We start from the raw sequence: 25,216 nt of genomic DNA on the forward strand, positions 1-25,216 counted from the left end.
AAAAAAACGAACATTTTTTTTTTATTTTGTATTATCCTAGACAATCAGCTACACATACGTACATACATACATACATATTACTTTCATAATTAAATACATAACTGTTCAATTTCAACGAGCAGAAGGGCAAGAAAAAAAACAATAACATGTGGATGGCACATTTGGTTAACTTTTATGCAAAACTTGGAATCAAAGTCATTCAGTAATTATTTTGCAGTAATAACATATCAAAATACACTATATACTACAATCAATTGTACCAAAGTAGTTGAAGAATTACTGCTACAATATCTTTACATAGTATACTCTGCAAAGTGGTCAAGAGGTAATGCAGACACAGAGTACTATACAGTGTAAAGAGTGCCTAGGATCTATGACATTTTTGAATGTACTACTTGGTAAAGCAATGAGGCTACAGAATTCACAGCCACAACTGATACAGCATGTCTACAATAATTATTTGCTGCAGCTTCAGTGCATTTTATCTGTGTCTATTTCCAATAAAGAATTCTTATATTATAAAAAAAAAGGATTTAAGTACATTAACACTGTTCAAGTTGACCCCTACTCATTTGCTAGCCAGGACCAGCATTATACTGTAAACATATGCAGAATAGGAGTCTAAACCAAGGCATGACAGTGAGTGCTTACAATGGTCACTTAAGTGAGGTGTTTAACCTGAGGGCAATGTGACACACAAACAGAAAGGACAAACACACAACAGAAAAATAAAAGTACAATGCAAAGAGTGTTTTGTGGTATAAGGTGAGCCATTATTTTAAGAGTGCTCATTTGCTTCTTTTGGAATGATGGCTCTGTTCCATGGAAGTTATTTGTCAGAACTAAGGCTTGAAGTTGGGAGAACCCGGTAGGGGTAGCTTGGTCTCCGGGGTTGTCACTGTAGTGGTTTAACAAGGTACAACTTTTCTCCGTGTTCACTAGTGAAGATAGGGGCTTTTTTATAATGTTCCACCAATTCATCTAAGTTCTTAAATCGCCGCTGTCCAATGCAGTATACACTGTCCACCAGCTGTACTTTAAAGTGTTTATTTTTTCCTGATGCCTTCAAAGATATGGAAAAGTCACTGGGCTGTAGAAAAAAAAAAAAAAATAGAAAACAACATTAGAATACAGCTTGATTTCATCCCAATGGGGCTAGAATAAAAGGTCCCAAGAAACAATAAAAAAAAATGCACTAATGGTTATGGATTTATGTACTTAAATAAAACACTACACACAGAGGGTTCAAAAACAGAAAATGTAAGTGTCGCCAGGTCAATAAGCTATTACAAAATATAGTTGCCCTGAATGATAAGAAAGGAAATTTGTCATAATAAGCTTGCCTAATGCTTTTGTTTCTTATATATATATACATACACATATATATATATATATATATATATATATATATATATATATATATATATATAGACATATACATATATAAGGAGCTAATTGTGCACACAGAATGTCTTCCCATAATAACTGTTATGATGGCATAACATCATTTCCGCAATCAGCAGCTCCCGCCGTGCCTTGCATTATCCCTTGAAAGCCAATTTTTTGTGAGATCCCTTATGCGGCCCAGCCTCATCCTGACTTTGCCTCCTGCGGCCCCCAGGTAAATTGAGTTTGAGCCCCCTGATATATATACACACACACACATATACACATATATACACACACATATATATATATATATATATATATATATATATATATATATATATATAAACATATATACACACACACACACACATATATATATATATATATATATATATATATATATATATATATATATATATATATATATATATATATATATATATATATATATATATAGTATACAGGGAGGAGCACACCCTATACAAGTCCAAATGCCCTTGGTGCAGGTCAAAAAACAAAAATATAGTAGAAAGTGTGCCGCACACACAGGGACTTGATACAAAAGAAAAAGTGGTTTTATTGAAAAAATTCCAACGTTTCGAGCACAATCTGTGCTCTTCCTTAGGGACAAACCATATATATATATATATATATATTATATATATATATATATATATATATATATATAAACATATATAAATAGGACTATTTAAACATATAGTCCTAATGATATACTGCGTGCTACAGCTCATCCATATTAGACAAAAGCCCTTTCCAGTCATTCACGGTTCCATATATGAATCATGTATATCAGTGAGACAGAAAAAAATCATTTTTATTCATTTGTAGTGAATTCAGACACAGGGTAATGTAATAAATGGTCTTACATTTACCACTTCTCTAGTTATTCATAGCAATCAATCAGAACATGGCATTCACTTGTCAGCTGTTTAAAAGCAAACATCTGACTGGTTGCCATGGGTTACTAGATGTAGGCAAAGATTTTTTGTTACATTACTTCAATAATCTGCAAAATCACACAAAGGGAACAGTCACTGTATCTGTTAATACCTAAGAAAAACTATTCATAAAAACACAGACTGCATTAAAGGCAAAGGCGGGGTGCCAAATGTTAGGCACCTCCCAATGATCACTTACCTGATACCCCGGGCCAATGCATATGTGATAAAGTGAAAATGCTCTACTGTGCATGCGGCACAAAGACAGAAGAGAATCAATTGGTCACAGATACCCCAAGTCAATGCAGTTTTCTACTAACAGGAGCCCCAGCCCAGGGTAAGTGATTACAATCACTGTAGGGTGCCTAACATTTTGGCGCCCCTTAGTAATTGTAACCTTTTCCTTTAACAACCCAACACATAGCCAGTGTGGTAAATGCACACTTTTAACTAGCACTTTATGTTGCATACTAAGGTTTCAGTGTCACTTTTTAAAAGTTAAGGTGGCCATACACGAGGCGATTTCGCTCGTTGTGCGATGAACGATTATATCGACAAACGATCGTATGGCGATCGAGTTCCCATACGATATGCCATCCACGGGCAACGATAATTCGGGAAAGATTTTGTCGCATCATTATCGTAAAATACCTACGATCGTACATCTACGTACGATCGATGTCGTTGACTTCCGCTGCTGGCAATCGTGACATGCGCAGAGAACAATCGTTGAAAGACAAATGTCTGACACTCACACCAACTGGCAGATTTTATCGTTAAACGACCAAAATTTTTAAACCTGGCCGATCGATTTTGGGGACGATAATGTCGGCTCGTTTAGTGGGCCGACGATCGTTCGTACACCACCAACTATACGATAACTTAACGATAGCATCGGATCGTTCGGGAATCGGTCGTTTGTAAGTAAAAAATCGGTCCGTGTATGGCCACCTTTAGTGTCCCAAATATCTTTAATAACTATCTAAATAAGCCACAAACCACAAAAACACTGAGCTCTGAGTAATTCCTTCAAGGTTTCCAGGAACAAATCCACCCTTTTTACACTTTGTATCAGTATACAGAGCAACCTAGTTACTTGAGAACATTCTGTATTGCACTCTGCATTGCCTTACCAAACAATATGCCTACTTGTAATTCCTTATCTTAATGTACTGCTTGTTTATTCAGAGGCCAAATTAAGTGCTCACAGTACTTTGCCCTGCCAGTGAGCTCTGCTGTAATAAAGATCATACCCACCTTGCACTCATTCCTTATCTTAGGCCTTTAAAGGAGACATTTTATACAAAGTTCATATTCAGTTATATTATTCATCCTCCCTCAAAATGTGAAATGATACAGAAAGATTTTACCCTCCTAAAACTGCCATTTTATGAGAGCTGCATACACAACCTCTCTAATCAGAAGCCAGAGCAAAATGAAACATGGGAGTGTGGTGTCAGTCTCCCACAGGAAGTGGTCACAGCACTGACTGACAGGCTTTACTGAACAGTAGCAGCAGGGAAAACCCCTCCCAGTTTCCTCATGTTGTGTCTCTCTGCTTGTGCTCCTGGGGGGGGGTTAGTGCACTGTAAAGTGCATTGTAAAAAATTTATGGTATAAATCACCTTTAAACAAGACGACAGATGTCAGATGACTGCTGCTTATGGGTTTTGATTTATTTAACTTTTTTTGTTTAGTACCACTTTGGAATTACAGTTGTTACCTGGTTGTTAGGGTCCAATTTACCCTTGCAAACAATGCAATGCTTTGAATGAGAGTCAGGAAAATGAATAGGACAGGGCCTGGATAAGTCAATCTTGCACCTGCCATGGTTGTTGAACTTTAACTATACCGTGAAACCTAGATTTATATTTATCACATTAGCGAAACCTAGATTTATATTTATCACATTAGCCATGTTTTACTGGCAACCTTCCACTACTCACTGATGCAAGGGACATTTGGCTTAATATACGGCTCATCACTAGCTGCCCTGTGAGTGAAGCTCTCCAATTCTTCCAACTTCTTCTAGCCCTCCATGCGCCCTTCACTATATCACTGCCCTACGCAGGTATTAGAAAACCTTATGTTTCTTCAAAAAAGATATACCCCTGGCTTTTAAATACTGATGTTGGGTGACCTATATTGAAGTTATTATGATGTATATGAAACTTATTCAATGCTGCATTGCATTGCAGTGCTATGGTTCTGAGCTTGATTCCAGCCAGGGCACTATCTGCAAGGAGCTTGTATGTTCTCCCCATGTTTGTGTGGGTTTTCACCCACACTCCAAAAACACAAAGGCAGGTTAATTGACTCCTCATAAAACTGGCCCTACTGTGTGTGTGTGTCAATGCAAAGCTCAACCTGACACAAATTACAATTTCTGTAAAAGTACTATATAAACACCAAGAAACTGCAAATAAATACACACAGTAATGAATCAAGCAGAGATTAGTATATAGGCACAAGAATTAACAATGCTGTATAGTCTAAAACACTAGGAGCAGAGGACGAATGTCCATGCTGGTGAGGAACTGCAGAAAGGTGAGAAACCTGGGTAGGCAGAGAGAACAGGTACAAGTATGGGACCTGTTATCCAGAATGCTGAGGCTCTTTCAGTAATTTGGATCTCCATAACTTAAGTCTGTAAAAAATCATTCAAATATTGAATAAACCCAATAGTCTTGTTTTGCCTCCATTAATATTTAATTATATCTTAGTTGGGATCAAGTACAAGGTTCTGTTTTATTATTACAGAGAAAAAGGAAATTCATTTTTAACAAATAAGAAATATTTGCTTATAATGTAGTCTATGGCAGATGGCCTTTCCATAATTTGGAACTTTCTGGATAACGGGTTTCTGGATAAGGGATCCCATACCTGTACATGCTTAGTGCCCTCCCACCGTTACATGTGACATGTGCCTCTTCTGCCTGCCCTAATTCCCAGGGCTGCAGCAGAAGCAAGGACAGGTCTGAAGCATGACTGGAGCACAAGCAGAACTGGTAATGGCAGAGCAGCTAGTAAGCAGATTACCAAAACCTGCCAAAGTCTAAGGGCTAAACTCCACAGGAGATTTTGACCAGATTTTGTGGGTCAGATATTATCTGATCTCGTCATCCAACAGCACAAGATTTTGTAGGATCCTACAAAATCTGATCTCCATAGGCTGTAATGTAAAGTTGGATCAGATATAGGACAGGATTCAATTTAGTTAGAAAAGGTTTACCACCTGAAAAACTCATGGACAAGATTCAATTTAAGATGCAGTTTAATTCAGAAGAATGTATTTTAATGTTTATCACATAATTACACACAGTATCGGAAAAAATGTAATCAAATTAGGAGAAAAATATTTCTTCCCTCATATTGAATCTAGTCCATGAGTTTTCATGTGATAAACCATGAGACATCTTTTTCTCGCCGAACTGAATCTGGCCCAAAGTCGGATGGTAAGTTTTGTTCATACACCAACATCAGACAGTTAGTGTATTTCAATGAGGAAAAAAAAAAAAAGTCTGTCAGACACCATCTGATTTTATCTCACTGAATAAAGACGCAGCAAGTTCCTTTCCAACAGGCGTATCGTGTTGGATGCCAGATCTTTCATGTAGTTTACACATTAGATTTTTCTATTACCTCCATTATATTTTGACCTATGTGACTACAACATCCTATGAAGTCTCCCATGGAATTGCCCCTGCTAAAACACACAGACACAATTATCAGTAAATGATAAGCATTGTCTATTTTAGTCCATGACAAGTAGCTGCTACTAAGTAGTTCCATGTGTCTTCACCCTAATACCAATGACTGCTTTCCACAAAAACAGAAAAATATTACTCACCGAAGACTCACTGTCTCTAATAACAAAGTCTCCCTCCATTCCTCTTTCATTCAGGGCACATTCCGCTTGATGTCGGGTTATACCACCATAATACCATGCTTTACCGGCAAACCGGCCGGTGCACGCAGGACCTGTGTAGCTTATCTGAGTAATATGGGAACTGTTCATAGAAGGGCCATCAGTTAAAATAACAACGTAGTTTTTGGGTACAAGTCCAATTTGCCCACTAGAGTTTTTACATTTCCACCACTCAGGGTCATTCTCTGGTTTTTCAATTACTTCCATAGTTTCACCTTTCTCAAAGTTCAGCTCCTCTTCAGTTACTGAGCTGAATGGGTACAATGTCTGAACAATGTGAAGCACTTTTGTATTTTGCCCATTGGTCATAGAAGCTCCTTTCCTTGAGCTTAGAAAACTTGGGGAATCTGGAGTTGTGTCATCAGCTTCTTCTACTACATAGTTAGATGGAAACCAGCCAACATGTCCATTGTACGCACCACGCCACCATCCATCACTGCACTTTTCCATAACAACCACTCGTGTGCCTTTCACGAGTGTCAGCTCATCATCTCTCTCTGCTACATAGGCAAATTTGACTACTGCAGGAATGTTTAAATCATAGATTCGATCTGTATTGCTGCCATTAGATGGATATTCCGCATCAGTGCTTGGTGTGGGTGAGGCATCTCGAGTGCTATTTTTTTTGCTTTTTGTTTTGCCAAGACCTGTCAAAAACAGATAGGTTTTAATTTTACAGATCTGGTTTTTCGTCTGTTCAGATTACAACAAGAAGACATTTTATGTGGTAATGTTAAAACACAAAACAATTGATTTCAGACTTCTTGAGATTCAGTGAGGGGGCACAGCTTGCTTGATACACTAGAGGAGAGAAATTGTAATTGGGACAGGCTGAAGGAAAGGTTGGGTGAGATTTGAGGAGAATACTTTTTGTACTTTTCGATGCTCCTAGAATCTCATTATCAATTTATAGCTATTAAAAGTATTTTGGTTGCCACCTACAACTCTGTAAAATATGTCACCCAATTACCCCTAGTAAGGCAATGCTTTTAAAGCTATATATTCATAACGCTTTTGATATGGTTTCATAGTCCTATTTGCACAGCATCTCTTATATGGGTGTTTGTCTGGGTTCAGGGCTTTATACTAATCCTAACACTTTTGTTTCTTAAATAGGGTTTGAGTCACATAATTTCACTTTAGCTAGAATCACTGGACAAGGCCATCCCACAGCAGCGGGTCGGGTACCTGTGGGTTACCTGCACTGTGGGGACATCAAGTAGAATCCGCTCCCAACCACTTTGCAGGTATCCTGTAAGTACCCAACCCAATGCAGGATTCTACTCTCAACCTCTCATTTAATTTCCCACCCTTTATGATTTGCTCAATACATTCAGTGAAAAATCAGGAGTCAGAGGCTCTTAATCTCACCCGTATCCCAGAAATGGTAAAACTCTTAAAATGTTGAATTTACCGTAAATATTTCAGCATAGAACTCCCAACTCTATAAAAGATAACTACCCAAAATTATTTATATCTTTTCTTAAACTACTACAATAATGAAATAGGTTTGACATTTCTTGGATTGTTCTGGACACTGAAAATTGATTAGTCGTGGCAACTCATATGGTAACCTATGGCAGCTAAATCACTGCGATTATTATTATTTTTTTTTTTTAAAAGTCATGGCAACTATTTGCCCAGTGTGTTTTCGCCCTAAATACTGTGCTCCAGATTAACATAAAACGGTTTCTGTAAAACAGCGACCAACATCGACCAATCTTGATTTCTAGCATTTAAGTCAACTGGTTGATAACATTTTGGTTAAAAAGTAATTCAAAGCAAGATGTGGTAACTTAGAAAATTTGTATTCATTGTATTGCAGCCCTTGTAGAGCTCTATTCATAAATATTAAAACATAAGCATTTCAATAAATATATTGATAAAAAAAAAATCTGAATAAAGAACATTTCCCAGATTAGCTTACATGTGTTTTTATTTTATGAACAGTTATTACATATGGTTATGTCTCTTATCTATATATGTAATTGTTACATACTATCAATACATGAAAGACATTGTAGGAGGGATACAGATAGGAGATAAGGAATGCTTGTTATGCTACAGTATGGAGTATTAGATAAAACTACAATCAGTGTCCATTATAACTGAATAAAGTAAACACAGTATAAGATAAATAATGATATATTTTGATAACACAAATACAGAAGGGACAGAATTATTATAGTAGCCCTTGTTCTTGTTTATCCAAACAAGAGTAGAATGTGCTTCACTAGACCACTGAAGAATTGTATGAAAATAAATTGCCAATCTTTATTTTAACATAGTTAAAATATTGCTTGCCACATTTTGTGTCTTATGCTTACTCATAAGAATATACTGGAATTTGCTTGCATATCACTATTGCATATCACTATTAAGAAACATAGTTTACACTCTACAGTGTACAGTGTACTCTACACTCTACAGCTTGCTTGCAATGACCTTTGATTTCTGTATAGACCATATACTTAGGACCTGTGATCTATTTACCCTGGTCTTTCAGATCTTACAAATTATTTAGAAGTCAGAATATTTGTTTAACTCTTCATTTTACAGATTGAACTGATGAGAATTAACCAAAAAGCTGTTGCACAGGCTATATTCAAATATGATGTATTCTTTCCAGTGAGCTTAAATTAGCAAATATGGTCATATGTGGCCAATCACTTACACATCAAAATTTTCATAGCTGATGCAACAGGCCATGCAAACACGACACACACTGTTTGCATTTTGTGTCCCAAAAGCCCCTAAAAATAAAGTCATTACAGCAAAGGTTGCCCTTGCAGCATCTTTTTCTCTAGCTAGCTCTTGGGTTTAAAGACAAAATGGTTTAACTATCACATTTCTCACATAGCCTTAGCAAAAAGATGCCCCACATTTACAGGATATGTGGCTTCTAAAGGCTGCCAAAAATTAATCGCTTTCTATTTGGGCATTTTACACCTTGCATTGAACCTCACTACTCAGTGCCTCAAACACTATGGGGCACATTCATGAAAACACGAGTTTATATCCCGAATGGGATAAATTCAATTGGATACAAAAAAAATATGCTTACGAAAAAATCGTATTAGTCACGATAATATCGTATTGGTGATCCGAAAGCCACAAAATTTTCATACCGAACGATTGTAAACAGCGGGAAAACCTGTTTTTCACACAAGCGTACGAAAAATTTGGCGATAATACGCTCGAATGTTCGAATGAACGCTCCGAGCGTTCGAGTCTTAGTAAATCTGCCCCTATGTCCCATATATTTGGAAAGCTATAAAACAATATCATAGATAAATATGCCTATGCACACAAAACTGCAAACCTTTGCTGAACTTGGTGATTTACTTAAAAAAATCCATAAATTAACACTAACGTTCCATATAACTGCACTTTCATTAAAGGAGAAGGAAAGGCTAATAAAGAGTTAATCCCAAGCTGCCGGCATACCTTCAGTTGTCTCAATAGTGCCCTTACGTCTCCCCATATTTCATCTGTTCAGATGATCAGAAGCCAAACAGGAAGAAAAAACGCTGTGCTAAGAAAGTTCCCATAATGCCTCACTCCTGCACCAAGACGGAGACCAAATGAACATGCTCAGTTAGTAAGACTATGAGTCAGCTTCCTGCTGATTTGCTCAGATCCACATTCCTATGGGGGGGGGAGTGAGTTCTTAGCATTCTTGAGGGAGGGGGGAGCAGGAGAGCTGCATGTCTGTGGCACATGAATTACAGACACAACAAATCTTTTAACAGAGAAGTCAGTGCAGTATTTCTGTGGGTGCTTATGGTTGTATTATCATAGACCTTTCTGATAAAGTTTACTTAGTTTTTATCTTTCTTTCTCATTTAACTAGCTCTTGGATACACAGACCAACTAACTCAACAAATAAGGGCTAGAAATAAGCAGCGAATAAGTACATGAGTGCTACAGGAGGCATAATGACAGCCCCTTAACACACCATACACCTGTGCCAAGCACATGCACTTTGCTACTATACAGAAAATCCAAGTTCCCTGGCACAACTGGAAGTGCATCTGCCGACACTTAATGTAGTAGCACTGATTCTAGAAGCACTGTGAGCTTTGGGCACTAATAACATACATTAATAAAAAAATTCCTATGGTTTTATTTGTAAATGTAATTGCTATCAAAAGTAGTATTTCCTTATCTCTTTCAGTCATTCCTCCTGCAAATCTGTTCATCAGCTGGATATTGCTTCAGAACCAGAAACATATTTGCAATTACACTTAAAATTACTTTAAAACCATTAAAAATGTTTAACTCATGTGAAAGTTGCTTACAATTATATTTTTCATTATGCAAAAGGTTTTGGGTAGACATCTCCCTTTAAATACTGCTGTGTTAAAATTTACATTAAAATGTAGAAACCTACCCAGAGTGTCCTTTAAATTTTTAACAAGAGATCCTTTTTTTAAGCTGTTCTTCCTCTCCACGTAGTTTGATGGCACGTATCCAGTTTTGTTGGCAGTGTTTCTTACCCTCCACCAGGTTTTGGAGTCATCAAGTAGCCACAGGCGTTCATTTTTTCTAATATCAAGTTCTTGGTCCTGTTGTGCCGTATAATCCCACTTGGCAATAACAATGACTTCCTCTGTCATCTTTCATGGAGTCAATCTGCCAATAAAGACAATAAACATTTTATTACAGTATTAAAGTGCTATATAACTACAACCAATACTTAATAAAAGACTTTGTACAATGTACAAAGTACATTGTAATAAGTATTAAAAACGGTTTAATGAATGGTAATGTTAGTGATGCCAAATTTCTTTTAAAAATATTGTTAAAGGGTAAGTAAACATTTTATTCAAAGTTCTACACTTCCCGTTTAAATGTACATGTCTCATACTGAGTACTGTAAGAATTTGCATTCACGGCAAACCTATTATTATCCTTTATTTATATGCAGCCACAACTTATAAGTACTTTACAGAGATTATTCATCATTGACAGCCCCCGATGTTCAGTTGGATCAGTTTTAGTAGTAAGTTCCCAAGTGTAAATCAAACTTAGGACCTCAAAGCAGCAAGGCAGGAGTTCCAAGATCTAAGCCACCATGCAGGTCTATGACTAAATACGCCTAAATACTATAAATATTTAGATAAAACCTATAATATGTCATTAAAGGAGAAGGAAAGTTTCACTCACTGGGGAAGCGGGTATCAGGTAATGACTTACCTGATACCTCAGGCTAGTGCCCCCTTACTCTTCATTGAGCTTTATGGAGCAATTCTTTTCCTGCTTATTCTTTCTTGGTGCAAGTGCACATGTGCAGTAGTGTAAGAAGTACAACTCTACTATGCATGGTCAGCCCCGGGGGAATGAATAAAGAAGCAGTGGAAGAAGAGGAACGCTCTGTGGTGCTTGTTGAGAAGTACCCCAAGCTGGTGCAGTTTTCTGCTAACAGGAGCAATGACCCAGGGTATCGGGTAAGTGATTACAATCACTGGGAGGGTACCTAACATTTGGTACCCCCAGTGCACAGAGGCGTTCCTTTGTAAAAGAAAACTTGTCTCTAATAATAGTTAGGCTCAATAGTTAACTACCATTATAATCATAATTAACCTTTTTTTCAAAGTATGTACAGTATTTATGATCCATCCAAACCTCACCTTGTTGAGATTTGCTGAACAGCAATAAACCGGTGTCAAAGTACCCTAGACATTGCATAAGCTTTTGATCTAAAGGTTTTTTCAAACACTAAGTTAGAATTAAGGTCATTTCAGACTGTGCATTATTAAAAGAGAGTGTGTCTAGACTGCTATAATGATGTGTTAGTTAAGCCATATTGAATCTACTCTAAATTAGGCTCTGCTAAATAAAATATGATCAGCAAAAAGTACACAGCTTTGTCTTTTGGTAAAAAAAAAATGATTTTAACATTTGTAGCTTTTGGCAAATCTGTTGTACAGGTATGGGATCCATTATCTGAAAAGCAGTCATCCAGAAATCTCTAAATTACAGGAAGACCATCTTTCATAGAATTCATTATGTGTTCCTATCTTATTATAAACTCCTTATAGCTTTAGAATCATTAAGAAATATGCATTTAAATACACTAAGGGGGTATATTTATAACATTGTGCATAATGACTGTCCACAGATAAGGGGTATGAAATGTAGAGGACCATAAAACCAGCATGGACATAGTTCTGTACACAAATACTTAAACATATTTTACATTTAAAACCTGCTACAATAAACAGGTATAGGACCTGTTATCCAGAATGCTCGGGACCAAGGGTATTCCGGATAAGGGGTCATTCCGTAATTTGGATCTCTATACCTTAAGCCTACTAAGAAATCAATAAAACATTAATTAAACCCAATATGATTATTTTACATCCAGTAAGGATTAATTATATCTTAGTTGGGATCAAATACAAAGCACAGTTTTATTTTTACAGAGAAAAAGGAAAATCAATTTTAAAAATCTGAATTATTTGATTAAAATGGGGTCTATGGGAGACAGGCTTTCCGTAATTCGGAGCTTTCTGGATATCGGGTTTCTGGATAAGGGATCCCATACCTGTATACCCACATTCAAAGTACAACTTTGCAATTATGCAGATATTGACATGGTGTACCATAGCACTAGAGTGGAGATGCTTAATGTATTCTAAAGCTTCTTTATACACAAACCCTTTAAATATAACCTTAATTACATATATTTTTAAGCATTTTTATTCTGGTACAGGACCTGTTATCTAGAATGTTTAGGACCTAGGTCTTTCTGGTTAAGGGATCTTTTTTTAATTTGCATCACAAAATACATTAAACCATTAAATAAACCCCATAGGATGGTTTTGCCTCCAATAAGGATAAAGTTTTTCTTAGTTGGGATCAAGTACAAAGTACTGTTTTATTATAACAGAGAAAAAGAGAACCATTTTTAACAAACTGAATTATTTGCTTAAAATTAGGTCTATGGCTATGGAGATGGCCTACCATTAATTCAGCGCTTTCTGGATAATGGGTTTCCAGATAACGGATCCAATACCTGCAGCAGAAGCTATGAAATATCTTACTGCTTTCCCCTATATTTTTCTTTTCCTTTTATTTACACAGCACTAACATGTTATGCAAAACATTACATTGTTAGTTATTCACTCTAGTGCCTGCTCCAGTGAAACTAAGGGCAAGAACCAACGGAGCGGCGGTGGAGTCGCCTGTGATAGATTTCTGCTATCGCAGGCGACAAACTGTCCCTGAAAAAAGGCTTTCCACCAGCAACAACAGCAGTCCTGGTCGAAAGCCCTTTTGCATCGCTTCTTTATCCGAACTCCTGCGAAGTTGCCAGCAGGAGGAAACTTTGCGCAACTTCTGATTATCTAAGTCAGTGCTGTCCAACTTCTGTGGTACCAAGGGCTGGAATTTTTCTTGCCTACATGGTGGAGGGCTGATAATGGAAGCCAGTTTTGACCACTCCCCTTTTTTAAACCACACCCACTTCAAACTGCACCCATGCTATCACAAGAGCTTTTAAGACCATCCCCACATTAATGGTGGCAACACAGCAAAAACCCAATGGTTGGTGCTCACTGAAGGGATATCACCCTTAATTTATATATGAAAGAATTATATTATGTCATACACTTAAATCGATATGCCTCCTCCTCTTATGTGGATAGCACAGCAACCCCCCAGCATATAATTACACCCCTTGGGGACCATATAATGACTATTTCCAAATGCCAAACTCCAGGAACAAACCCCTGCCAGGTTCACCTTCCACAGGCAGCATAGGGCAGGGAGAGTATGGCACACACAGGCAGCATAGGAAAGGCAGAGTATGGCACACACAGGCAGCATAGGGAAGGCAGAGTATGGCACACACAGGCAGCATAGGGGAGGCATAGAGCAGGCAGAGTACTGCTTGCCCTACCCCTCCTGTGTGTGCCATACTCTGCCTGCCCTCCCCTGCCTATGTGTGCCATACTATGCTTGCCCTCCCCTTCCTATGTGTGCCATACTATGCTTGCCCTCCCCTGCCTATGTGTGCCATACTATGCTTGCCCTCCCCTGCCTATGTGTGCCATACTATGCTTGCCCTCCCCTGCCTATGTGTGCCGTACTATGCCTGCCCCCCCTGCCTATGTGTGCCATACTATTCCTGCCCACCCCTGCCTATGTGTGCCATACTATTCCTGCCCTCCCCTGCCTATTTGTGCCATACTATGCCTGTCCCCCCTGCCTATGTGTGCCATACTATTCCTGCCCACCCCTGCCTATGTGTGCCATACTATTCCTGCCCTCACCTGCCTATGTGTGCCATACTATGCTTGCCCTCCCCTGCCTATATGTGCCATACTATGCCTGCCCCCCCTCCTATGTGTGCCATACTATTCCTGTCCACCCCTGCCTATGTGTGCCATACTATTCCTGCCCACCCCTGCCTATGTGTGCCATACTATGCCTGCCCTATTGCACACACAGGCAGCATACAGTGACACAATGCTGGATGTGTCAGAGGGAATGTCTGAGGTGTGAACAGGGGAACAATGTGGGTGATTACTGCCAGAGCCTGAGGTGTGAACACTGCAGGGGGAAAACAATGAAGGCATTAAAAGGTGTGAACAGTACAGGGGATTACATGATTAAACAATACAGGGGGATTACAGCCTGAATCTGAGGTGTGAGCAATGCAGGGGGGCAGTTAATCTCAGTACTGATACCATTTAAAGGTAATACACAAAGGTTAGCCATCAAAGCAGCCAGACAGGTGGGGGGCCACACAGAGGGGGATCGCGGGCCGGGCCGCCAGTTGGACAGCCCTGATCTAAGTGATGTAAAGGGCTTTCCAAAAGAGACTCCTATTCTTGCCAGTCGAAAGCCTTTTCAGAGTGGTTTGTTGCCCGTGATAAATCTCTGTGGTTCTTATCCTAACAATCCCTTTCCCAACTAGGATCAAGTTCATTAAGAGACAATTAAGTTGCCTGTAAGCGTTTATGGTGCAGACACATGGAGCTACTTGTCACGGCTACTGAACACCAGACAATACCCTGCTGTAGACAATACTGAGAATTGCCTCTGCTAAAACACACGTAGAGACAGCAAATGATCAGCATTGTCTATTTCTGTAGCCGTGACAAGAAGCTGCTACTAGTAACTCCATGTGTCTTCACCCTTACAGTGTGGGAGTAAAGCAGAAAGTTTATCCTAAGCAGGCCACATGCAGAACATATAAACTCCTTGGAGACCAACTCAAAGCCCAGGGATGCAAGGCAGTAACACTAACTACTAACTTAATTTATTTATTTTAGTAAAAAACATACATAACCGAAATTTCACTGTTATATTTTTATTTCAAAATCAGTTTTTGATGTGACTGTTCATTCCCCTGGGCTGGGTGGGCACTTTAACTAACTGGCCTAAAGGAACATGATACACCTGCTGCTGTTTGAATAGTTCAGGAAACTGCATTATGATGTGCATTGCAAATGTATATGAAACTACAGACAGGCAATTTATGCAAAGGAAAGCTATAAAGTGCCTCACATGCTCTGCCAGCGCTGTTATTTGCAGCATTGAAGTTTCACATTACTCTGGCCATGGATCTCCTACTATTTTAGAAAGAAAATGAAGTTGTGGTTTTTCTTTCCACATTACTACTTTGAGTTTCAACTGTCATATTTTGGCAGTTATCAAAGCAGCACCAGCTGTATAAATGTTTGTGGGAAATGATAAAGATAAGTTAGAATGCTCAGGTGCATTGCTCAGCTTGTGTAAATATCCGCTGCTTGATTTCCTTGTCTCTTCTGGTACATAGCATATTAGACTGCAATGCATGTGTTGAAGCTATATAACTATGTGAACATAACATGAACCATGTGAACAAAACTGTGGCCAGTCTGGTTCGGCATCTAGGGTGTGCCAATGCAGTCTTTCAGCACTCTTAGATCATGGATTTTTGTGAGGGTCAGGAACTAAAAAGGCGTTTCCATGATCCCCTTAATAAAATAAGATATTGTCCTACAACAGTAGCAGGTGAATAATTATTCACCTAATTTTGACACTATTACACAATTATTGTTGTAGTCCCTCGGGCAATGGTGCAGCACTCACTTACTGGCACAAGGCTAACCAGCCCTTTTGTGGAGACAATGCCTCTGTTTGGTGTCATGCAGAAGTGAAGTTTCTAGGGGTAAAGTAAATAAAGATAAGATGTCAGAGCGAGGACCACATCAATGAGCCTACGTGATGCTTGATCGTATGGAAAAATCAAGCCTGCCCAATTGGTATCTGGCTGCTTTTCAGCCAAATACTGGTCTAGGAGGCCCATTGGAGGGCCCCATTCACAGGCAGATAAGCTGGTGAATCGGTCTGAACATTATACCAATCGTGACAACGTACATGCTTGGTACTGGTTTTCTTCCCGAGTGAAACAGGGGTATTATTTAGAGTGCTAGAATGTTTAATGCCTAAAAATATGTTATCGTTCAAATTCCCTGATCTGTTATTAGTCCATAGGTGCAATTCCAGTTGTGAGAAGTCTTAAGATACACAAAAATATTCTTTTCAGCTGATACTCTGAATGGCGCCACTTTCCAACTACAACGCAGAGGTTTAGGGACAGGATGTTGTGTTTTCCTGAAGAATATTAGTACAGGAATGGGATCTGTTATCCAGAATGTTCTGGACCTGGGATTTCCCAGATAAGGGATCTTTCCATAATTTAGATCCCCATACCTTAAGCCTACTAAAAAATCATTTAAACATTACACCCAATATGATTGTTTGCCTCCAGTAAGGATTAATCATGTCTTAGTTGGGATCAAGTACAAGGTACTGTTTTATTCTTACAGAGAAAAGGGAAATCATTTTTAAAAATCAGAATTATTTGCTTATAATGAAAATGGTCTTCTAAAGAGCAGAACTGTCATCCTGAGTGTAGCTTGCAGATTATACGGTAGATCACATAGCCAATTAACTATTATTGAAGTTTAGTCTTTTTCACGTGTTGATTTCTTTCCCTCCACTGCATAAAAGTTTTTTCCCACATTATTTTTCAAGGGCCAATGTAAATCCAAAATGTGGCTTTCCAACTTGCCAAAAAACTTAGTAATGAAACAATGTTTTCATTGGACATAATGGTTTATGCCAGCTCGAGACTAGAGGGCATATTAAGGCATAAAATACCTGTGGACAAACCAAAGGATATAGGCGAGAGTATTAACAAATAGTGTCAATATAATGTGGACCTAAACAAAAGGTTTCTTAAACAAGATAAACTTCTAAAATAGTAAATAAGTAGATGATAGATGCCTGGGATAAATATGGCATTGCTGAGAGAGTGCTACCCTAGGCAGCAATAAGCGACTAGAATAACTATCTAACAGCCCCAGCGATGCTACCTTTGCTTTTTTATATTTGTGGAATATGGAGAAGGTCATTCCCTAGTAATAACGTGATTATTTACTCCCTGTGAAACAGAAATTCTGTCATGCTTTATGGCAGGGAGTCTATACACACTCAGGTTTAATGCTAGTGTCCGACAAAGCAAAGCAGGATGAATACTGAAACTCCCCTGAACACGTATTACACCTGAAGATACCTGTGACTAATTTAACAATGAGTGTTAAAGAAATAAGAAAGCCTAAATGCAGCAGCGTAAACAGAATCAATAAATATATGAAATCTACATTTATCATGTGACAGAAAATAACAAAACACTATTACAGCTTGTGAAAACGATTTGAACTCTATGGGAGAGCCTTCCCATAATTCAGGGCTTTCTGAATAACTGGTTTCTAAATAAGAGATCCTATACCTGTATAATAAAAGGTAGTTTTACTGTAGACAGTATACCTTAAAGCAGTTAAATTAAAACTACTAAACCAGATAACGGTACTAAAACCCAGCTATTTTTAAAAGAAAGGAATATTTTACTAGCAAAGCTACATATTAAACATGACATAGGGGCTGATTTACTAACCCACGAATCCGACCCGAATTGGAAAAGTTCCGACTTGAAAACGAACATTTTGCGACTTTTTCGTATGTTTTGCGATTTTTTCGGATTCTGTACGAATTTTTCGGATCCAATACGATTTTTGCGTAAAAACGCGAGTTTTTCGTATCCATTACGAAAGTTGCGTAAAAAGTTGCGCATTTTGCGTAGCATTAAAACTTACGCGAAAAGTTGCGCATTTTTCGTAGCGTTAAAACTTAACGCTACGAAAAATGCGCAACTTTTCACGTAAGTTTTAACGCTACGCAAAATGCGCAACTTTTTACGCAACTTTCGTAATGGATAGGAAAACTCGCGTTTTTACGCAAAAATCGTATTGGATCCGAAAAATTCGTAAAGAATCCGAAAAAATCGCAAAACATACGAAAAAATCGCAAAGTACCGATCATTACGAAAAAAACGCAATCGGACTCCATTCGACCCGTTCGTGGGTAAGTAAATCAGCCCCATAGTGTAAAGGAGCAGAGCAAAACAAAAGCTTCTTTTGCCATGCCGACAGCTTTCCCTGTAGCTGCCTCTGAAAGCTTCCCATCAAAAAAAAAAAAAAAAAACTGAATGAACATAAATCCAAGAAAGCAAGGTCATCCACAGGAAGTAACATCAACATATGGATGTACTCAAAACAATCTAGTAGTTGCCCTCTACTTATCATTATGCTTTATTTATATCACAAGTTGCAGATTGCTGTTTACATATTTTGCTTGCAGGATATTAATTCCAACCTGTTTACAAAAAAAGACCGCAAGCAGCGATTAATAAAAAGTTTGAATTAAACAAGTAGAAGACGCCATAAAGTAAGAGTCTGTTAAGCACCTTTAAAGCCCCTATTCTGAAAAGCATATAGTTATTCATGTTTATTTTTTAGGGATGCACAAAAAGTTGATAACACATTGCACAAGCCTTTGAAGCATTTAGTAACTGAATAAAGTCTCATCAATATTTGACCCAATTACATATTAATTAGGGATGCACCAAATCCACTATTTTTGGATTCGGCTGAACCACAAATCCTTTGTAAAGGATTCGGCTGAATACCAAACTTAATCCGAATCCTAATTTACATATATAGATTAGGATATGCAAGGTTTAAAGAGAAGAAATTAAAAATTTTCAACGTCCGTGTTTATGTGACAAAGTCACGTGATTTTAAAGGAGAGTGAAAGGCTAATAAGGAGTTAATCTCAATCTACAGGCATACCTTCAGTTGTCTCAGCCAAAAGTCTCCCCATATTTCTCCTGTTCAGATGATCAGAAGTCAAACAGGAAGAAAAGATGCTGAGCTGTGCAAAGAAAGTTCCCATAATGCCTCACTCCTGCTAAGTGAACATGCTCAGTTAGTTAGACTATGAGTCAGCTTCCTGCCGATTGGATCAGATCCACATTCCTAAGGGGGAGGAGTGAATTCTTAGCATTCTTGAGGGAGGGGGGAGCAAGAGAGAGCAGAAAGCTGCGTGTCTCTGGCAGAGGAAAACAGACACAGGAAATCTTTTGACAGGGAACTCAGTGAAGCGTTTCTGTGAGTGGCTTTATTTACATAGACCTTTCTGATAAAGCTTACTTAGTTTTTACCTTTCTTCTCCTTTAATGATTCGGGTTTGGTTCAGCCAGTAGCATGGATTCGGCCAAATCCAAATCTTGGCCGAATCCCAAACCGAATACTGGATTTGGTGCATCCCTATTATTAATTGGGAAGGCAACCATTTCATTCCACAAAGGGAATTATATTTTATATATATATATATATATATATATATATATATATATATATATATAGTGCCACAGCTTCTAATGTAAACGTATCACTGTCTTCCTCACTGCACACCTTTGTGTGATATGCACAGTGAATGGAAAAACAGGAAAAATAGAACTACCTGTCAAGGAAAGGATATCTCTTGTCTATATATATATATATATATTGAAAGCTATTGTCACAAGGTGGAGACAAGAGATATCCTTTCCTTGACAGGTAGTTCTATTTTCCTGTTTCCATTCACTGTGCATATCACACAAAGGTGAGCCATGATAAAAGTAACCAAAAATTGAGCCTAATGAAGGTGTGTTTTTGTCAGCCTAAATAACTAATGTTCCTATGCACTAGCAATGCAGTGAGGAAGACAGCGATACCTTTACATTAGAAGCTGTGGCACAACCCTACTATTCTATTGCTGTATGCCTGATTCACTAATACCCATTTGTCATCATCATCCTTATTTTCAGAAAGAACCCAAGTTGGAGATGACCCTAGTGCCTTAACAACAAGTTCAACAACAGAACATGTCAGCCCACTGTGTTAGGACCTGTTATCCAAAATGCTCGGGACCTGGGGCTTTCTGGATAAGGAATCTTTCCGTAATTTGGATCTCCATACCTTAAGTTTACTAAAAAATCATTTAAACATTATTTAAACCCAACAGGATTATTTTGCATCCAATAAGGATTAATTATATCTTAGTTGGGATCAAGTACAAGGTTCTCTGTTATTATTACAGAGAAAAAGGAAATTATTTATAAAAATTAGATTTGCTTATAATGGAGTCTATGGGAGATGGCCTTTCCGTAATTAGGAAGTTTCTGGATAACGGGTTTCCGGATAAGGGATCCTATACCTGTACTTGCTTTCAGGTACAGTTTCAAAATGAAGAGTGCTGTCTTCTAAAGAATGCTTCTGTAGCTTACGGTTATTCAGTTTCGTAAACAATATAAGTCTTTATTAGAAGCCTGGAAAACCATACTTGCAGTTTACTTTAGGTGCCATGCCTGTAGAAAATAACATTTTATGATATCTGACATACATTTATTTCTTTTCAGGATCTGTAATATTGTGTCTTGCCAGTAAGTCCTATAATGTTTAATACCTGTAGTGTATTTTTTTTTTTTTTTTATGTGTAGAGATCCATGCCCCTTAAAGCTACTGTACCATAATAATATATCGGCCATCTGCTATGCCAATTGAGTTCAAAATCTATAGAACAACTGCATAAAAAGTGATCTTAAAATAAACACATGTTGTTCTACAGCATCATACTCACAAGACTGTGCGTAAGCACCTGCATTGCACTGTATTTTTAATGCTCCTTGCTCTGTTTTCAATCAGCTGTAAACCAAAGTTTGCAATGCAGTCTGTGAAAGCACATTTATAGCCTATGTATATTTCAACATCTGCTGCCACCCACTGAATCTAAACACACCACAAATGGCCAGTGAACATGGAGAGACTGTGGAACACAGAATACTGAAAAAGAATCTCTGTATCAGGAGACTAAAAACAGAAAAAAAGCTTACCTGCTACCTGAAACACATTCCTTTTCTCCATCTGCAGTTACATTTTACAATGTATGCATGGCAATATCCTAGTTGTTGTATAAAGTGATCACTTATACATACTACTGTCACACATACATAACTACAAGCATGGACAAAATATTGTGCATTTATAATCATATTGAAAAAAACAAACAAACATACACCCTATGTGTTTAATGCAATGCACATTAATATTTCAGATGCATGTGGATACACATCCTGCAACAGTAGTTGCCAAACTGTGGGTATGGCCTCACAGGGAAGTACTAGAAGTACTAGAAGGGAGGGCCAAGCCTTAAAGTCAATTTTGGATAAGGAAACCCTGATTCACTGAATGGTGCCAATATGTTAGGAATGCTATATACTGGCTGCAGTATCAGGTATTTCTACCTCAGCAGAGTACAAATGGAAATTTTTACCCTACTGCATATACATCTCAGTCTAAATCTAAAGCAGGACACCTGGGTAATGTAACTAAGATGGCAGGGGTGGCATTTATTTTATATGCAGGCTAACAATTCACCTTGCATGGCCATACCCTTAAGAGTAAATGCTTATCAACTATATTGGGCATGCCTAGAATTTCAGTAAGTGCATGTGTACTTATATTTGTAAACTTATTAGGAGCCAAGGAGGGGGCTGTACCCAGAGGTGATCAGTTGGATTGAGATCAATCTTTTTCGCTTGCATCTCAGCAAACCAATTTGTGCAAGATGGGTATTAATATACTAGACATAAAATGACCTTGCCTAAACTGTTGCCACAAAGTATAAAGAAAGAAATGATCAAGAATGCCATTGTTCACTGAAGCTTTAAGCTTTGCTTTTAATAAGACCAAGAACCCTATCCCAGACCATTAAAAAGTGGACCCAGACACCTATTCATTTCCAGCTTTATTGTCACCCTTACACATTCAAGCAGGTAGTAGTCCTACTTGCATCTACCTTACCCAGACTAGACTAAGTCAGACGGGCAAATGCGAGGAATGATTCATGCCTTGAGAGAGGCATCTTCCACCTCCTTGGAGTCCAGTGACATAGATCTTTACACCACTCCTGCCAACACATGGCATCACACATAGGGGTATATTTATCTTGCTGTGTAAAAAGTAGTGATATTGCCCAAGGCAACCAATCAGCAAGCAGATTTCAACAGTTAGAAAACCAAAGCACCTGATTGGCTGCTATGAGCAACATCACCGGTAATGTTTCACTCCACATACTCGTACACAGCAATATAAATAAATCCCATAGTGTTGTGTGCTGCTGCTCAACAGAATAAACACTTCTGATGAATAGTTCTAGTGCTGACATTGCATCCAGAGACAGCTTGGAATCCAGCAGCAAATGTGTTAATACTGAGAATATGTGATAATAGAAGGGTATTCACCCCACCAATAAAACCTAAAATGCCCAAATTCAGCAGCCCTCAGTTATGTCCAACCTTCTTTAGCCTTTGAACTCTAATTCCCAGCAGCCCATGCCAGCCCACATACACCTAGCTGCCACATGCTGGAGGTGGTGCATGATAGGAAACAACTGTGGGGCTGCAGGTTGGCCCTGCTTTGCACTTATCACAACCACTCAGCTTTAATATCAATGTGCGCTAAATCTGCGCCCCATCCCCGCCTTCAACTCATTTATTGTGCGAGGATCGAATTCATTTACAACTGCACTGAAAAAAAGAGTCCCTATTGCAAGAACTTACACGCCAGAAAGTAAAGGCAATAGCACAAAGGCTTCCCCCACGCACTAATGTATTCACACAGACAATATGCAGCGCTACAGACCCGCACACTGAATACAATCATTCGCATGTAACAGCAGCTCAGTGCGCGAAGCAGCTGCCTGGGGACCCTCAAAGGAAGGGCCAGCATCGGTGGCGAATGGGTGGGTGACTTCTGGGTCCTAAAGGGAACCGGCAGCGCTGCAGGATTACCGAGCCCGTTCATGTCAATGAGCTGCACACTTGTGAAGGGAGGGCGGGAGCGGGGTGCCAGCATGTTCTTTCTCCTACACAGCTTGTATTCTGCTTGTTCTGTCACAGAAGTTTTAGTCCCGGGAACTGAATAGGGTAGGAGGGAGTTTGAACTTCACCCCCAGCTTAACCAATCCAGCTCTACCGGGACTAAAGCTTCTGTCACAAAACCACTGGTACAGAAACCTATGTATGGGAAAGAACATGCTGGTACCCCAGCTCCCGCCCTGCCTCCCCAAGTCTGGAAGTAAGTGCATACTGCAACAGTCCCGCTGTTCCTCACACAGCCCTTAGTCCCGTATCGCTACTTACATCTCCCGAAGAGCTTGTTACTGCAGGCTCCGGTCCTACACACACTCCCAGCGCCACATCTCTCCTCACGCGAGACTGGCATCGCCGCTACACGTAACGCACTGACACATTGGCGCGCCGCCTTGTGGGAGTGACGAGCCGGCCTGGCTCAGTGTTACACGGTGGGAAGCTGCTAGGCAGCCGCGGTTGGTCAGCTCCCAATCTCTTTTTCCAATGCTCGCACCTCCTACTTTTGATAGAGAACAAAAGAAAAAAGACTTTTCTTTGGTGTTGGGTGACCGCCATGCTCGCTGCCGCCTCTGCCCCCGATGTTTCCTCAGAAGTCATTCATATTTTCTAGTCGGAGTTCTGAATTGTGACAGGGAACGAAAGAAAGACTTTGTCCTTGTTGCCAACAGTACCTGCTGCCATCAGAGCCTTGTCTCGAAAAGCCACTGATACACACTTTCATATTTTAGCTACCTGAAATTAATGTAGATATTAAGATGTTCATCAAAAAAAGAAAAAGAAGCAGTGCACAAGCTGTTGACATCACAATATTTATAAAGTTTGTGTATACACCTAGGGGCTGATTTACTAAGACACGATTTCGAATCCGAATTGGAAAAATTCCGATTGGAAACGAACATTTTGCGACTTTTTTGGTAATTTTGTGTTTTTTTCGTATTTTTTGCGATTTTTTCGTATTTTTTGCGATTTTTTCGGCGTCTTTACGATTTTTGCGGAAAAACGCGAGTTTTTCGTAGCCATTACGAAAGTTGCGCAAAGTCGCGATTTTTTCGTAGCGTTAACACTTGCGCGCAAAGTCGCACCTTTTTCGTAGCGTTAAAACTTAAAAGGCGCGACGTTTCGCGCAAGTTTTAACGCTACGAAAAAAATCGCGACTTTGCGCAACTTTCGTAATGGCTACGAAAAACTAGCGTTTTTACGCAAAAATCGTAAAGACGCCGAAAAAATCGCAAAGAAAACGCAAAATTACCGATTATTACGAAAAAAACGCAATCGGACGCATTCGGCCCGTTCGTGGGTTAGTAAATGTGCCCCCTAATCTATGCTAGTATTTTCATTAGATGAACAATTCTCCATATTATAATTATTTTCACAAATGGTACTTATTAGAAATCTTTTATAAATGTATAGTCGCTTTTGGGGTGCCAAGCTACATAATAGTCATTATAGTTATTGTGGACTAAAGCTGTCCAACCATAAAACATATTTTATTATACAGGGGCACTGCGGCCATAAGGCGAATTGAGAAACTCGTCTCAGGCAGCAGCAGCCCTCAAGTTTACCAGGGGCAGCAAAACGACGTTTAAAGAACTTAAAAGTAGAAGGAAAGTCATTTTGGCATTTTAC

General features: G+C 38.8%; 1 protein-coding gene across 2 annotated transcripts; it reads right to left on the reverse strand.

The window, feature by feature from the left end:
- Positions 1 to 24,081, reverse strand: nck2 (NCK adaptor protein 2). Of its 2 annotated transcripts, XM_031895895.1 has the most exons (5): positions 23,861 to 24,081; positions 16,367 to 16,435; positions 10,670 to 10,911; positions 6,199 to 6,923; positions 1 to 1,090 (listed from the first exon to the last, which is right to left on the reverse strand). In XM_031895895.1, the coding sequence occupies exons 3-5, from the start codon at positions 10,893 to 10,895 to the stop codon at positions 896 to 898; spliced, it is 1,146 nt and encodes a 381-aa protein (XP_031751755.1). In that variant the 5' UTR covers positions 10,896 to 10,911; positions 16,367 to 16,435; positions 23,861 to 24,081; the 3' UTR covers positions 1 to 895.
- Between the last annotated feature and the right edge of the window lie 1,135 nt (positions 24,082 to 25,216).

Source organism: Xenopus tropicalis, chromosome 2, assembly GCF_000004195.4.
Source record: "Xenopus tropicalis strain Nigerian chromosome 2, UCB_Xtro_10.0, whole genome shotgun sequence".
NCBI lineage: Eukaryota > Metazoa > Chordata > Amphibia > Anura > Pipidae > Xenopus > Xenopus tropicalis.